The sequence below is a fragment of the Canis lupus genome, chromosome 9 (assembly GCF_048164855.1).
Source record: "Canis lupus baileyi chromosome 9, mCanLup2.hap1, whole genome shotgun sequence".
NCBI lineage: Eukaryota > Metazoa > Chordata > Mammalia > Carnivora > Canidae > Canis > Canis lupus.
In genome coordinates, this window is record NC_132846.1 from 71378695 (window position 1) to 71396562 (window position 17868).

General features: G+C 46.4%; 1 protein-coding gene across 13 annotated transcripts in view; it reads left to right on the top strand.

Moving 5' to 3' along the window:
- The window catches only part of PPP2R5C (protein phosphatase 2 regulatory subunit B'gamma), a 123374-nt gene that overhangs the window by 74049 nt on the left and 31457 nt on the right, over positions 1-17868 (top strand). For all 13 annotated transcript variants that reach the window (XR_012037253.1, XR_012037251.1, XR_012037252.1 and 10 more), the window contains 3 exons: positions 15200-15310; positions 16327-16419; positions 16506-16636. Coding sequence is in view for 10 of the 13 variants with exons in the window: in XM_072839973.1 (XP_072696074.1) it covers positions 15200-15310; positions 16327-16419; positions 16506-16636 (335 nt within the window). In the remaining 3 variants the exon portion in view is untranslated. The remainder of the gene's footprint in view (positions 1-15199; positions 15311-16326; positions 16420-16505; positions 16637-17868) is intronic.

Consider the following 17868-nt stretch of genomic DNA (forward strand, 5'->3'; position numbering starts at 1 on the left):
AGTGATCGCCGTTTGACCGGTGCGTCCCAGCCCGGGTGCCGGACGGGGCTCTGCTGGTCCCGGCGTACGCCGAGCCGACTGAGCCTCACACGACGCTTCCCACAAAGAAGCCTCCCTGTCGCAGGATTTGCACTCGAAGAACGAAAGTCTTTATAATGTGTCCAGTGTCGTAGCGGCAACAGGGAGAGGAATTGTACCTTCTAGGTCCAAAGTGTCCTACGTGTTAACTCATTTACTCCACGCGTACCCTACAAGCCAGATACGTCAGAGCGCTCATTTGTATTTATGTTTTTACCCTCTTTAATGTCCTGGTGCCAGTTATAATTGAGAAGTAAACGAGTTGTCCATGCATGTGCAGGAAAATGCTAATAATGGTGCAGAGTTAAAATAGTGATGGGACCAAGCTGGTGTCAGGACAGGCCACCCTGATTGGCTAGCAGCCTCCTCTGCCAATGCCAGTGTCGGGCAGGCTGCCCCGTTGGCCAGGGTCCTCCACTGCCAATGCCAGTGTCGGGACAGGCCACCCCAATTGGCTGGCAGCCTCCACTGCCAATGCCAGTGTCGGGACAGGCCACCCCAATTGGCTGGCAGCCTCCACTGCCAATGCCAGTTTCACAACAGGCCACCTCGGTTGGCTGGTGGCCTCCACTGCCAACACCAGGGTCAGGATAGGCTGCTCCTGTTGGCCAGGGGCCTCCACTGCCAATACCCAGATCAGAACAAGCTGCCCCGGTTGGCTGGTGGCCTCCACTGCCAATGCCAGTGTCAGACAGGCTGCCCCATTGGCCGGGGGCCTCCACTGCCAATACCAGGGTCAGAACAGGCTGCCCCCGTTGGCCGGGGGCCTCTATCATCCTGCACTTAGCTTCATTCAGCTCCCAAACCTCAGTCCTCTGTGTCTCCTACTTTGCAGCCTGTTCCCTCCAAGCCTTCTTCAGGATCTCATTTCAAACTCCTACTGTTGGACCCTGAACTCATTTTTCTGTTGAGTTTTTTTGGAATGGTTGGTGTCTTATCCAACTTTAAAATTAGTACTCCCTGATTATAAAGGAGTCCTTGTTGCTTACTATAAAATTTTATATCCTGATTTTCGTTGAACTCCTCCGTAAGTTACTGATTTTTCCCCAAAGCTATATAATTCAGAATTGACTGATCCCATAACCTAAAATATGTTAATTTCTCACTTGCGTATTTTGCTTTGGGAAAAGAATTTGAAAGTAATGTTCCTTTTTGTAGTTTTCGCAATCTGTTGTGTCAGAAGTTGAAATCAACTTGATTATTTTAGCTTGTTAACTCTTAAAGTTGAGAGTTTACTAGCGTGTGGCCGGCCCGAGTGTACAGGGACCACATGGATACCCCTCCCCAGACCCAGCGTGATGTGTGCCCTGAGCAGTGAGAGCCCTGACACTTTCCTCCTTCAGACTAAGGAAAACAAGAGTCTCTTTTTTTTTTTCCTCCTTAATTTCAATTCTCATTCACTCTGGAAGGTCCCCCAAATCCTCAAATCTCAAAGAACAATCTAATATTTTCTCCCAACACCTTCATAATTTTGTTGTTCACAAAAATAATCCTCCTGGAACTTTTTTTTTCTTAATGGTACAGGGGAGGGATATAATTTTATTATCTTGTAAAATGACTGAAGAATCACTTGTCTCTACATCATGTATTCCCTTAACCCATTAATTTTTTTTAAGATTTTATTTATTAGAGAGAGTGCATGTGCATGTGCACACATGCCCAAGCAGGGGGAGGCACAGAGGCAGAGGGAGAAGCAGGCTACCCACTGAGCAGGGAGCCTGATGGGAGGCTCAATCCCAGGACCCTGGGTTCATGACCTGAGCCGAAGGCAGATGCTAAACTGACTGAGCCCCCCACCCAGGCACCCCTTCCCCTTTTCCTATCTATCTAAAAGCTTCTTTATTGCATATTAAATTTATTTTATCTTTAAATCCATTTATTAATATATATTAAATTTGTAAGCACATTAATTTGTTACATATTAAATCACATGGTTGGAAGGCCTTTCCGTTTTTAAGGAGGAAAGAGGGAAGAATCTGCGGAGCGTGAGGCTACTGTTGGCCTGGTTTAGATCAGATGCCGGCCCTGAACCAGGCCCTACTCCCCTGCTCAGATCATGCTCCCTTGCATTTACATAGCAGGTGCACATTACCAGAACTACTGAGGATGCTTAAAGCCCTGGAACTTTTTTTTTTTAGATTAAATAATCATTAATTTAAAAATATAAATAAATAATCATTCATTTCTCTCCCTGTTAACAGTTGTGTCCTAACTGGGTTCTCTTCATGCTGTATTCACTTTGTCCCCACCCCAGATTTCAAGTTGGTCTTTGGAGTACTGGACAGTTGGCCATCCACTGTGGGCCAGAAACTTTTTTAGGAGAGGAAATAGAGTGGTGAACATTATTTCTGCCCTTCCAGAGCTTTCCTTTCCGTGGGGACAGGCATGAAGAAGAAAGAGTAGGGAAGGGATGATAGCTGGCAGTGGTTTCTGGCCCTCTCAGAGGTAGAGAGTGGGTACAGAACCCGAGGGGCCAATAGAAGGCCTCCACCGCAAGCAGTGCCTGGATGCAGCATGGCAGGTAGAAGAGATGTAGATGCTCCATGCTTTGCTGACCCTCGAGGCAGCACTTAGCCAGCTCCCTTGAGTACGCCTGTTGTGTGTTTCTGTGCATGTGCGTGTGTTCTGTTATGGTATTTTTAAAGATCTTCATTTCCACTCACTTTGAAGAATCCAAAGCTCTATAGATGTTATACTCCTTATTTCTTTTAAATATGTTGCCTGTTAGACGGGCTACTACATGGTTTTTTAAACAAACGTATTGAGAGATAATTCCTATACCGTGCAATTCACCCATTTAAGATACACAGTTCCTTGGTTTTTAGTATATTCACAGTACTGTGCAGCCATCATCACATCTAATTTTTTATAACATTTTTATCCCTCTAAAAAATAAGCCCCATATCTGTTAACGGTCACTGCCATTCCTCCCTAACCTGTCACTCCTGAGCCTCTGGCAACCACTTACTACTTTCCTATCTTTATAGATGTGCCTGACCTGGACATTTCATGTAACTGAAATTATATGATACATGATCTTCTTTCACTTAGCCTAATGCTTTCAGGATTCATCTGTATCGTAGCATGTGTCACTAGTTCATTTTATTGCTAAATAGTATTTCATTATGTGGATATGTACCACATTTTTATTCATCCCTTCATGCATTGATGGGCCCTGGGGTCAATTCTGCTACTTGGCCGTTATGAATAATGCCACTGTGAGCGTTCACGTGCAAGCTGCCATGTGCATGTATGTTTTCATTTCCCCTGAGTATTTACGTCGGAGTGGGGCTGCTGGGTCCCATGTTAACTGTGTGTGTCTAATGTTTTGAAGAACGGCCAGACTGTTTCCCGTAGCGGCTGCACCCATCTGCATCCCCACCAGCGGGGCACGAGGGTTCCAGTTTCTCCACATGGTCAACACTTGCGGTTGTCTGTCTTCTGGATGACAGCCGTTCTCATGGGGGTGAAGTGGGATCTCGCTGTAGTTTTGCTTTGCATTTCCCTGGGGATTGATGATGGTGAGCGTCTTGGTCATGTGTGCAGTATGTTTTTATACGTCATAGACTTTGGTCCTAGAGCATAAAAGAACATTACAGATCATTCAGCCCCTTTATTTTCAAATTAAAAAAACCGAGAGAAAGGGATCCCTGGGTGGCGCAGCGGTTTGGCGCCTGCCTTTGGCCCAGGGCACGATCCTGGAGACCCGGGATCGAATCCCACGTCGGGCTCCCGGTGCATGGAGCCTGTTTCTCCCTCTGCCTGTGTCTCTGCCTCTCTCTCTCTCTCTCTCTCTCTGTGACTATCATAAATAAAAAAAAAAAAAAAACGAGAGATGAGGATGAAAAGGAGCAGTGGCCACGGGGGAGCTCCTGGCATTGAGAGTCGCAGGCCTAAATCACATAAACTCCATTATCTCTTAATTTCAGTCATATTTTAAATATGATCAGCCATCTGTTTTTCCTATTCTCTAGTTAATCCGTTTTTCAGGCATTGGCATTTTTCTTAGAGTCAACACGCTGACAGCAAAACCACTGTTTCCACAGACACCATTTTGACGTTACGTCACTCACAGACCGACTGGTCACTCAAACGAACATTAGCGAGCATCTTCTCAAAAAAATGACACAGGAGTGCCACTTAAGGGGAAGTAACTGACCTTGTTTGTTGTCAGGGACAAAGTTTGAGTTTGGGAGCAAAAATCTGGATTTTGGAAAGTTCGTGCCCACCCGTGCAGGTGTCAGCTTCCCGGGGCTGCAGGCTCTCCAGCTGAGGCCAGTGGAGACTGGAACCAGCGGGGGAAATGAGTCCCCACTGGGAGATCTACATAATCCAGGGGACCAGTGCTCTCCAGATGCCAGTAAATAATGTTCTGTAATCATTCGTGGGCCAGAGAGCCATTCAAAGTGCAAGACACACTATTGGATCTTGACGTAGAGACCCCTCGTTGATGAGGAAAGCACCATTTGTCAGGTTAGGGTGTAGTACCATGCAGGTCCTCAGTTACCTCAAAGGACTATTGATTACTCCTCCCTTTTCAACTACAAACTGTAAGAGAGCTTCTCTATTTCTTTCTACATTTCAACCAAACCAACATTCAGAATGTAGAAGCAGACATGGGAATCCAGCTGTCTTCTATTTAGCCAGATAGTAAAGAGATTAGCAAAAACGTAAAAAACGCCACTCTTCTCCCTAAATACTTATTCGTTTTGGGAAATGCAGTTGATCTCTGAACAGCACAGGTTTGAACCAGGAAACTCCAGTTATACATGGATTTTTTTTTTTTTAACAAATATATTACTGCACCATAAATGTATTTTCTCTTCCCTAAGATTTTCTTAGCATTTTCTTTTCTCTAGATTGCCTTTTTTTTTTTTAAGGTTTTATTTATTTATTCATGAGAGACACAGAAAGAGAGCAAGAGAGGCAGAGACACAGGCAGAAGGAGAAGCAGGCTGCCCGCGGGGAGCCCGATGTGGGATCAGGCCTCCAGGATCACGCCCTGAGCCAAAGGCAGACGCTCAACCACTGAGCCACCCAGGCGTCCCTAGATTGCCTTTTTGTAAGAATACAGCATGTACTACATATAGCATACAAAATATGTGTTGTTCAATCTTTATGTTATTGATAAGGCTTCCAGTGAACAATAGGCTCTTAGTAGTAAAGTTTTTTTGGGGCAGAGTCAGAAGTTATGTGCAATGGGTTGACATCTCCAACCCATGCATTGTTCAGGGGTCACCTGTATTCTGTGTCATATGAGATTTTATGAAAGAACTAACATTAATTGTCACAAAAAATGATTTTTCATAAATGTATATTTATATTGAGACAGTGGGCTTGTTATTTTTTAATGGGTTCATGGTGGGTTTTTTTTTTTTCTCATTTAATTTCTCATACAGTCTATCTACATCAACAGAAAGACTTATACACAAAAGTTCTTTGGGGTCCTTAGTAATTTTTAGGACTTTAAAGAGTTCCTGACTTTAAAGAGTTTGAGAACCACTCTTGCAGAAGGGCACTGCTCAAAGGCCACAGTGTGAGCACCACCAGCTGCTTGTTAGAAATGCCGCTTCTCGGGACGCCTGGGTGGCTCAGTGGTTGAGCATCTGCCTTCAGCTCAGGGCATGATCCGGGTCCTGGGATCAAGTGCCACATCGGGCTCCTCTAGGCTGTAAATCCCAGGAGAGAAAGACTGATTTTTGTCCCCCCATTTCTTCCTCTGAGTTTGGCTGGTGGTGTTCATAAGCTCAGTCGACATTCATTCGGTACGGAGCTTTCTACATAGACAAAAACATCAGAACTGGTCTTAGGTCTTAGTGGTGATGCAGAGAAGGAATTGGTTAGATTGGTAGCGGGATGGGCCAAGAGGCTCAAGGTGCTTTGCATCAAGTGGCCCACTCTAGAACAGTCCACACCTGCAGTTCTGGGTGATGACTGTGGATGAGACACTGTACCCCTTACTCACCTAGGAGACCACGTGTATTCCAGAGGAGTCTAGTACAAGCTGTGAAGAGCAGCACTTTTGGATGGTGTGGCTATGCAGATTTTTCCATTTTACTAGATTTTTGTAATTTTTGCAGCTTTTAATAATGATCATGTACATTTGTCATCATCAAAAACTAATAAATAGGTTTTCTTTACACCACCACGCCTTGTCTATGCAGTGAACAGCAGTGCTGTCCTTCCCAGACGCACGCTGGGAAAACAAGTCCATCTCATCATTTTCACCTGTACTGCTTGAAAATGACCAGATAGTACCTCACAAGTTTGTTCTTTTATGCTTAGGGCTCAAGTCCACATTTTCTACTAAGGGCAAAGTAGTGTTTCATGGATCCTTGGGAGAGGTGTGCCATCCACAGCCCCGGAGTAATTGTCCTGTCCTCACTTTAAGGTTGACATTGGATGCTCTCCTTCATCTGTGTTTACATCTGATGTTCACAGTGTGTCCTGGAAAGCACCACTTGCTGTGAGGGTGGAGATGTTTTGGAAATAGGAGAGGAAAGCATGTTTTGAATAAAGAAGATAGTGTATTAGCCAGTAAAGTCTCAAACGGTGTACAGATTTCTTTCAAGTGAGGATCTAAATCATGCATTCCCCTTTTGTGCTTCGGGGTTTTTTGTTTGTAGCCAAAGTCACAGACACATGGGTTAGAGAGGCGCTGACCTCAGCAATGAGCTAGAAGAAGATTAAAACATATGGTACTGGGCAGCCTGGGTGGCTCAGCGGTTTAGTGCCGCCTTCAGCCCAGGGCATGATCCTGGAGACCCAGGATCAAATCCCACGTCGGGCTCCCTGCATGGAGCCTGCTTCTCCCGCTGCCTTTGTCTCTGCCTCTCCCCCCCCCCACGCCCATCTCTCATGAATAAATAAATAAAATCTTAAAAAAAAAAAACAAATCTTCAAGAGATGGCTTACTGATATTTAAAGTAGAAAAATCATTCTCTGGATTTCAAAAAGTACCATTTTTTTTAAAGATTTTATTTATTTATTCATGAGAGACAGAGAGGCAGAGAGGTATAGACAGAGGGAACCTGATGTGGGACTAGATCCCTGAACCCAGGATCACGGCTACAGCCGAAGGCAGACACTCAACCACTGAGCTCCCCAGGCGTCCCTGGAGATTTGTTCATATTACTTTGGGAGAATTTCCCTTTGTTTTGTTTGATGTTTTTAAGTTATAAAAGAAACACACGTTTGTTTTCTAATTGAAATAAATATAAAAGTGTATGAAATTAGAGTTCATTTCACTCCTTTCTCCACCCCTCCCCAATTCTGCCTAAACCCATCCCCACTTCCAGCCAACCAACTTATATGTATTATTTTTTCAAAAGGCTTCTAAGAATTTTGAGGCAGGGTGACGAATAAATTCATTATTTTGCTTTTGTGATGGTTTCACAGGTATATGCATATCATAAATGTATCATAAATGCTTTAAACATGTACATTTTTTAAAGATTTTATTTATTTACTTGGAAAGAGAGAGAGCATGAGAGAGGACAGAGGGAGAAGCAGACTCCCCGCTGAGTAGGGAGCCTGATGAGTGACTCCATCCCAAGACCCTGAGATCATGACCTGAGCTGAAGGCAGACACAACCAACTGAGTCACCCAGGTGCCCCTAAACACTTTAAATACAATAGTTGTAGGGATCCCTGGGTGGCGCAGCGGTTTAGCACCTGCCTTTGGCCCGGGGCGCGGTCCTGGAGACCCGGGATCGAATCCCACATCGGGCCCGGTGCATGGAGCCTGCTTCTCCCTCTGCCTGTGTCTCTGCCTCTCTCTCTCTCTCTCTCTGTGTGTGACTATCATAAAAAAAATAAAATAAAAATTAAAAAAAAAAAATACAATAGTTGTATGTCAGTTACACCTCAGTAAAGCTGGGGTTTTTAGGCTCCTAAGTAGAAGGCTGTGTGTTTAGATTTAGGAGCACTGAGGAGAAATCACTGAGACATGGAGGGCGTTGTGAACCAAGCTTTGGGAACTTGCGGCCCAGAAGCACCCTTTCATAGCATGTTTTAAAATTAATTCTTAATTTACGTACAGCAAAGTTCACTCTTCTTAGTAAACAGTTATCTGAGATTTGACAAATACTTATAACCCATGTAGTCACCCGCACAGTCAAAATAGGGAACAGTTCATTACCCTCCAAAAAAACTACACTTGCTACCACTTTGTAGTCAAGGCTTCTCCTCTGCCTGCCCCCCCGCCCCCACCCCCCCACCTCCCCACCCCCGTTTGTCCCTGGCCACCACTGATCTATCCACAGCTCTACCATTTTGTCTTTTCCAGAGCATCATGTAGGTGGGCTCACATGGTAGGTAGCCTTTTGGGTCCAGCTTCCTTCATTCTGCATAATGGGCTTGGGATCCGCCCCAGAGGCTTGTTCTTGGGGACTACCCAGTAGTGCCTCACGACATTGATGTACCACAGCTTACCCATTCCCCAGTGGAGAGGCATCTGGATTATTTCCCATTTGGGGCCATGAAACAACTAAATATTCATATGCAAGTTTGGGACACAGGTTTTCATTTAACCCAGGTAAACATGCAGAACTATTGGGTCACTGTCATATGTTTAACTTTCTAAACTGTTTGCCAAAACCACTGTGCTGTTTTTGCACCCCTGCCATCAGGGTGTGAGAATTGAGGTCGCCCTGCACCTTTGTCAGCATTTGGGATCGTCAGTCCTTTTGCCTCATTTTGGCTTTTTTTTCTTTTAAAGATTTTATTTTGGGGGGCACTTGGGTAGCCCCACCAGGTGAGCATCCAACTCCTGGTTTTGGCTCAGGTCATGAGATTAAGCCCTGCTTCAGACTCTGAGCTGAGTGTGGAGTCTGCTTAACACTCTTTCCCGGGATCCCTGGGTGGCGCAGCAGTTTAGCGCCTGCCTTTGGCCTAGGGCGCGATCCTGGGGACCCAGGATCGAATCCCACGTCGGGCTCCTGGTGCATGGAGCCTGCTTCTCCCTCTGCCTATGTCTCTGCCTCTCTCTCTCTCTCTCTCTGTGACTATCACAAATAAATAAAAATTTTTAAAAAAAAGACTCTTTCCCTCTCCCTCTGCCCTTCTCACCTCTTTCTCTGTCTCTCAAGTAAATAAATAAATCTTTAAAAAAAAAAGATTTTATTTTTAACTAATCCATATACCCAGCATGAGGCTCGAACCCGGAACCCTGGCATCAAGAATCTCATGTTCCACCAACTGAGCCAGCCAGGCATCCCTCTCATTTTGGTTTTGATTTGCATTTCCCTAATGACTAAAGATGCCGAGCACTTTTTTTCTTGTGCTTATTTGTCATTTGTAAGTCTTCCTTGGTGACGTGTCTATTCAAATTATTTGCCCATTTTTTAATTGGGTTTTCTGTTTTCTTATTATTGAGCTTGAGACTTCTTTACATGTTCTATATACAAACCTTTGCCAGTGATATGATTTGCAAATATTTTATCTCAGTCTACAGCTTGTATTTTTATTTTGATGGTGTCTTTCGCAGAGTTTTAGTTCAGATGAAGTCTAATTTATGATTTGTTTTTGTGGACCATGCTTTTTCTGGTGTCATATTTGAGAAGTCTTTGCCTAACCCGAACTCCTACTAAAGATTTTTCCTCTAAAAGTTTTATGGCTTTATAGTTTTACATTTCATATTTAGGTCTGTGATTCATTTTGGCTGAGGTTCATTGTTTGGCATATGGATGTCTAAGTATTCCATTCGTTGAAAAGACTAACCATTCTTTCAAGCGCTTTTGCACCTTTGTCAAAAGTCAGTTGACCATACTTGTGAGTCTATTTCTGGACTCCATTCTGTTCCACTGATTACGATCTGCTCACTGATACCATATGGTCTTCATTACCATCACTTCACAGTATATTCTGAGGTCAGGTAGTATGAATGCTTCAATCTTTTTCTTTCTCAAAGTAGTTTGGCTCTCTAGTTATTGTACCTTTCCATTTAAGTTTTAGAATCAGTTGTCACCTACAAAATATTCTTCAGAGGTTTTGATTGGAATTGCATTACTGTGTAGATTCAGGCAGAGCTGATACCTTAGCAGCATTGAACTTTTCAGTCCATGAACATAGTATGTCTCCATTTTTGCATTCCTTGTTTTGTGCCTTTCGGCGTATGGATCCTACATGTATTTTTTTTTAGACTCATAAACATTTCATCTTTCATGCTGTTGTAATTAGGGCTGTTTATTTTCTAATTGTCTCTTTTTTCTTGCAGTTCTGTCCAGTTTTACATCATCTTATTCAGTGCATAGATATTAGTATTTATTAGTTGGTTCCTCTGTCATTATGGAGTGACCCTCTTCATCCCTGTTCATGTTACTTGCTCCAAAAACTACTTTGTCAGATGTTCATATAGACACTCCAGCTCTCTCTTGACTAATGCAATCCTGATAGGGTTGTTTTTTTTTTTTCCCTTGCTTTTACTTTTGACCAGTTTGTATCCTTATATTTACAGGGGGCTTGTTGCAGATAGCATGGAGTTGAGTGTCACTTTTCTATTCATTCTGAGAGTTTCTGCTTCTTGATTATAAGAGTGTGCAGACCACCGACTTTCAGTGTGAAGGCTGTCCTGCTGTCCGTGTGCCTTCCCCAGGGTGACACCTGGGCTCTATCAGGAAAGCAGATCTGAACTAACCTCACAAATGAATAAAGGCCCAGGGTTTCTCTTATGATTGCCACAGGGATTTTTATTATTTGCCTAAATTTTATATTACGTTCTTCAAGTTCATCAAAAATCCAGTTAGAATTACGTTTAAGAGTGTATTCAGTGTGCAGATTGCTTTGTGGAGAAGTTATCTTTATAATAGGATGTCTCCCCCCACTGGGGCACAAAGTTTCCTCTGTTCACTCATGTAAGCTAGCGTGCCCTTTATTAGGGTTTTTGTGTTCCCCCACTGGGGCCTTGTAACTGAGCAGTGGGCCCTCAGTCACTTCTGGGACTGTGTCCCTGGGCTCCTCCCATTAATCGTGTTCCCTAATTACATTGCTGTTTGTTTTGTATATATATTTTTGGATTCTGTACCATAGCCCAACTGCAATGGTCTACTATTGTCTCTGTTGGTTTTTCCAGATACGCTGTAACATTTACAAACAAATATGGTTTTCTGTTAAAAAAAAAAAAGTAATAATGTTGATGGACTCCCTCCCCACTTCCCCCACCCCTGCCAGCCCCAAAGTGTTATCTCTTGTGACTCTGAGAACTTAGTGTTTCTGTCTGTGGGAGGAAGAGCCTCTGGAGGAACTGAGATTTGGCCCTTGGTGGACTCACCTTTATAAATCCTGTTCGTGTGAATAACACAGAATATATCAAGTAGTGGAATAACCTTTGTGATTTAGAGGAAGAACTGAATGACCAACCTTCCCTGACTCATTGTCTCTGAAATTAGACTATCAGTGTTCTTTTGTGTGGTGTCCCTTCATATCCTAAACCTTTCTATGTTCTGCCATAGTGCAGTTCCCTCATGGCGTGAATGTCTTATTACTTCCCCGCTCTGGACGTGAATGTCACAGACACAGAAAGGCTTCATGATACTGCTGAATTGCAGGAATTTCCCACAAGGTTGCTTGCTTCTCAAGCCGGTGTGGTTTGCATCTAATTCAGTAAATTTAGCACTCCGGAGAGGAGCATCTGCGCGGCTGATTTTAAGTACTGAAAGTAGGAGTGTGGAGCAAGCTGTGAAAGCAGGTGCTTCCTAATATTACAGAGTCCGTCCACGCCCCGCACGGCCGTGTGCATCACGTACGTGCACACCCGTGTGCATGGTAACCACACAGGCCCAAAGCAGGGAGAAGATTCACCCTCTTTCTCCAAGGCGTGGGCAGGTTTTTTTGTTGCACAGTTCCTGCTTCTGGGGAGGAAGAGTGCCGGGAGCCTGTCCCCACCCAGCCCTGCCGCCCTGGCCACGTAGCCTGATCCTGGCCGTGTCCACACCGCAGGGTGCGCAGAGCTCAGCATGTGTGAGCTGAGAGGGTATAATGGGTCCATTTGATCCATCCGACCTATGGTACAAACAAAGTTCCCTCGGTTTCTGTGGCCCGAGGATGACAATGACCACCTTCCGTGGTGCTTGTGGCCGCACAGCTTGGCAGCCCCTCCTGACAGTGCTCAGCTGGCCTGACTCTGAAGCTCTTGCGCTCAGAATTACTGCAACCCAAAAATAATTTGAGATGGCATGCCATTTGCCTTCTGCTCTCTTTTCCAAATGTTAGTTTTATACAGTTATTTCCAGAGACGAGCATTGAATCAATGCAATGTACTGTGGTAGGAAAGGTGAGTAGAAGCTCCAGCGTGAGATTATTTTGTCATGTGAAAGGGATGACTTCGTATCAATCCGAGGTGGCTAAGAGAAGACTTCCTGGGTCTGAGGGGTCCTTCAAGGATGCTGAAAAGAGGTTTATTGCCTTAAAAGCAAGGCGGTCCAGCTCCCCTGCAGACTCCCAACTCGGGAGCTGCTGGGATTTGGTGCCCATGCAGGCACTGGGGACGGGCCGTAGGTGACCCCACACTGCGGTCTGGGCTCCAGCTTGAAGCTGGGACAGTAGCTTCACTACTGGTCGACTCTAACCAGTTTACTAAGAATCTTAACTAAGCAGATGTGTCAGAGTTCAGTCAGAGAAATGACCAGTAAGAGAAACAGAGACAGCCTGAGAGATGATTTCCAGGAACTCCCTGGGGCAGGAGCTGAGGCTGCCCCCACAGGGGGATTTTCTTCCTCCTTGGGGGAGAAACCACAGTTCTGCTCTTCTGACTTTCCAGCTGAGTGGATGAGGCCACCCACGTCCTCCGGGTACTCTCCTGTGCCTAAAGCCAGCCGATGGCAGATGCTGACCACGGCTACAAATACCTTCCCGAGTGATGCTCAGATGAGTGCTCGATAACGGGGCGCTCCTGGGCAAGCCATGACCCCTAAGACCTTGCTTCCCTGCCCCTGCGTAGTCTCCGTGGGGACGGCTGCCCCACCTGGTGTAACGCGTCAATCCCCGAGGGCTGCCTGGCCAGTGAGGGACCTGCCGGGGGGCAGCCGCCACCTGCATGCATGCTTCCTTCCCGGGTGGGCCTCAGTCTCTGGGAGAGGCAGGCGTAGCATGCGTCCCCCTGGCTGTCTTCAAGGCACCCCCCGTCTCTGGGTGACTGTCTTGACGCCCCCAGCCATTTGGCTTTGAGGGAAAGGGTAGAAAACCCAGCGCAGGAAGGCCACACGCCCACGCGGGCCCCAGGCTCCATCTGACTCCACTCCGCACTTCCCTAGCCCCGGAGGGAGGGCTGAGCGCCCGGGGTGACGGGGCGGCCTGCTGCCCCTCACCCGCCTGTGGCCTTTCCTTGGCGAGGGAGCTCCTGCTGTCTCCTTGTTCTCTTCCGTGGGCTTTGGGATCAGAGTGTCAGGAGAGCCCCTGCTGCCCCGTCCCCCGGGGGCCAGTGACAGGACGTGCCTCCCGTACCTCGTAGCACCTGTCACCTCCATCGCTTAGTCACCTGTCACTTGGGAGGCCTCTTCCAGGACCCTGTTCATAGCTTCCAGACCTTGTTTCTTTCTATGTATGTTTTTGGAGTATTATTCTTGGTTTTACAAAAGGATTTTTTTTTTTTTACTTGTTTCTGGATTTCCTACCTTTTTTTTTTTCCGGTACCTTCCATTCCTTTTTTTTTTTTTTTTTTTAAGATTTTATTTATTCATGAGAGACGCACAGAGAGAGGCAGAGACACAGGCAGAGGGAGAAGCAGGCTCCATGCAGGGAGCCTGACGTGGGACTCGATCCTGGGTCTCCAGGATCACACCCTGGGCTGAAGGCAGGCGCTAAACCACTGAGCCATGCAGGGATCCCTGGTACCCTCCATTCCTGTTCTGATTCCTTGCATCTACTCCTCCTCTTGGACAGCACAGACCACAGATGTTTGAGGCTCGGGGCTTTCATAGCTGATGCTGTAAAATGGGAGCATTTTCCTTCCCGGAACATGATGTTAGGGGGCTCGGAGTTCACCGTCAGTAACAGCCAAGACCAGAAGAAACAACGGATGACCTTGAGATTTAGCTCAGTCTCTACGAGACTGGTCACCTGAGCAGCAGGTTTGCCCTGGACTGTCCCCAGCTACCTCCCACTCGTTGTCATGGAGCTGGGTCTTACCTTGCCTGGCAGGTGTTTGGATTTTGTGCTTTGGGGGGTGAGGGGGCGGAGGCCTTGCTTTGATTATCTGTGAGAGCCAGTCAGCAGAGCCCAGGGCTGTAACCCACATACAGCAGGTACAGAGCTTCCGTAAGGTAGCTATCACATTTAAACTTACTACAAAAGAAGAATAAGTTATAAATGGATGATAAACAAAAACTAAACATTTATATCACAAATTTATCAGTATATGTTATGCTTTATTTAGAATTTAACCACGTAAGAAAAAAAAATTAACCATGTGGACATTAAAGTATACCTGTGCTCCAGAGAATTCTAGGTTTTATGTAGAAACACCTATAAAACACTGACTTTTATTAAGTTGGAAATAAACAGAGCGTGGAGTGGGAGAAGGTGGTGAAGGACAATATAAAAGAAAGGCAGGTAGCAAGTTGTACGAGGAGGTCATTCACATTCTCAAGAAATCTCTTCCAAAGTCATTTCCTTGTGAGTCCAGAGAGACTAAGGCCATGAGCGTCCCGCCCTGGGCACACGGCCGGCTGCCCTCTGATGGTTCTCTCGGTGCTGAATGCAGGCACTTCTGGGGCAGGAGACCAGTTCTTTAATCTCTGCTGCTTCCTGCTCAAGCCCATCCTTTTCTTCCCAGCACTACACCCGCCTCCTTGCTCTGCGCTTACTGGGCACAGTGAACTCACCGCTGCCCCCCCAGCACTGGTTGGTGCTGGTTGTCCATGAATCTGGCAGCTCAGAGTCGAGCAGGAGTGTCGGTAGCCATCTGTCCCACAAGCCAGGTTTCCTGTTGCAGCTTTGACCCACTCTCGTTGGGGATCCACACTGCTTCTGAATCTTCAGAATAAGGACGAGCCAGATAACCACTGGGAGCAGCTGTCGTTAGAATTTAAATGATTTCTGTAAATGGTCTTTTTTTTTTTTTTTCAATGTTTTCTGTAAATATCTTGAATGTCCTGGTTATAATTCAAGAATATGTGGATTTTAGTTTGCAGTTAACATGTTTCGAACGTTACCACCTTCCTCCAATCCTACGGGAGCAGAATTTGACCCCGAGGAAGACGAGCCCACGTTAGAAGCAGCCTGGCCTCATCTACAGGTACTGAACTCTGGGAGTGCCCCAGCAACAGGGGCGTGAGTTAAGTGTGTGCATTCTCAGGGTTTTTTTCTCTAAAGCGAGTGAACTGGCCCTAGGGCCTCACTCCAGCTGATTGCAAGTGGACCGCTGACCTTGCAAACCTGTGCAGATAAGAAAGGTATTTTAGCAGAAGTGAGAACAATGAATGGGTTTTTTTGTCTATTTGGAATTGTCAATATGTTTGTAATGAAAGTGACCCTTTGTTGATAGCCATCAGATCGAGGCCTTTTGCAGATAGATGCTTCCCTAGTTTTCAGCACTTAGATTTAACACACCCAAAGGCTCACCTGCTGACTCACCTTTTTCTGACACATTCGTAAAGTAGAAATTGCTCATAGATCAGGCTGGATGCCTGAGAAGACACTGAGCTCAGCATGAGCAGAGTGTGCACAAGCCACGCACCACCTTGGGGCCTGGGTCGTCCACAGGAGGGGAGACAGAGAGGTGAAAGCTGGGAACGAGCTAGATGGGGACCCAATTACAAAGGGGGGGCTGTCTTGGGGACAGAACATCCCCCAAGGCATGTGGGATTGCCGTGTAACCGTGACAGCATATAGCCCACTCATGAAGAGGAGGAGCATCCCAGCCCCGGGTGACTGTCTGCGACCCGCTCACCGAGCAGTCCCAGCTTCCTGTCCCCCAGGCCCTGACAGGACACGTGCTCATGGTGGGCTGCAGATCCCGCCCCTCACTGTCGTCTCCCAGCCACGTCAGTTAGGTGCCAGTGACCCCAGCCATGGGTACCATTTCGTTTAAATGCCAGTTAAGGGCATAGTCCGTGGTTCTGAGCTAAATAAAACAATTACCGTCATCAATTATAATTAAATTAAGCCATGGTATTTGGTATTAATTCTGTAGATAAGCAGCTTTTTTTTTTTAAGGCTAATATTTTCAGAGATTCAACTCGTGGTGTACCTTTAGTCTCCATCTAATAAAATACCATATTATTTGACTCATTGTTTTTTTTTTCCTCCTAGCTTGTTTATGAATTTTTCTTAAGATTTTTAGAGTCTCCAGATTTCCAACCTAATATAGCGAAGAAATATATTGATCAGAAGTTTGTATTGCAGGTAAGGTACAAATTAGCTGAAGCTACAAAAGTCCTAATCTGCAGAGCAGGAATACTGATCCACTAAGTGTCTTTTTCTTCTTGAAGCTTTTAGAGCTCTTTGACAGTGAAGATCCTCGGGAGAGAGATTTTCTTAAAACTACCCTTCACAGAATCTATGGAAAATTCTTAGGCTTAAGAGCTTACATCAGAAAACAGATAAATAATATATTTTATAGGTAAGTCAGCGTGTGGGTGACATTTCTCTCTTTGCATGATGATGATCGCGATCTTACTCAGTGCCCCCTACCCCATCATTCAGTCCCTCTTTGCTCGCTCCCCTCCCTCACCAACCCAGCACCTCTGCACACGTCCTTCCTCTGTTTCCATTTTCACCCAGCTGTCCCGTTACCCTGGGTGTGGGGCCATCCAGAACCTGTCCAAAGCCAGCTGTCACTCCTTTCACCTGCGGGTTACTTCATCCTCCCCAATAGCATCTCAGAGAGAAGGCAGGAGTGGGGAGCAAAGTGGGGACCCTTAGAAATGCTCACAGGCTGGAGAACCACACTAGAGGTCTGGAAACCCTGGCGTCCCAGGCCTGCAGGACCGCAGAGACTGGTCCGTCTGGGGAGCTGGGTGCAGAAGTTGCCCTGTCTGGGTTTCTGTGGAAGAGGGCACAGCCCCATGGCTCGTGAGAGGATGTTCTGTGGCATTCCAAGTGCAATATTCACCTTAAGCCCGCGCCCCCGCCCCCCGGTCCTGGCCACCGCCTCTCATTGATTCTTAAGATCTGAACACCCTTCCACCCACCCGCTGACATCTGCACGGTTCTGCTGCTGTCTGAGTCACCCGGGGTGACTGGCCATGCTTGGATGGATGAGCCCCACCCCTGGGCGCTGCCGTGTGTGGGTGTGTGGGTCTGGGCAGGCCTTCTCACTTGAGTCTCTGCTCATCTCCAGGCTCCTTACCCACTAGTGCCTCCCAGAACATTCTTTCCAGCTGCCCTTCTCCACATCCTCGCAGGCTTCTAGACACACCCCCTCCCCAGAAAGCCTCCCTGGCTTGGCAGGCAGGTCTCCCTCTGGGGCAGGCATTGTGCTAGCGGCCTTATCACACTTCCAGTGACCGCTTTGCACCTGACCTGTGGTGGCACCAAAAGAATGTTGATGAATGAAAGACTTAATGTTTCTTATCTGTCCCTGGAAAGTTTGCTATGAGCAGTTTATTCCAAGAATTTGGGCTTGCCTGGGTCATCTTGCCCTTGAAGGCCCTGATTCCAGGATGGCTAAGGTAGTGAAAATCCTAGCAGTAACAGGTCCCCTTGTGAGGTAAGAAAGCAGGTGGGTTTCGCCCAGGCTAGCCATAGAGCCGGAGGGAAAGTGACGTGCAGGATCACCAGGAGCACCACAGAGCCCAGGTGGTTCCCTTCTTAGGCATCATGACCCAGCAAGGGAGACAGGGGAGGTGAGAC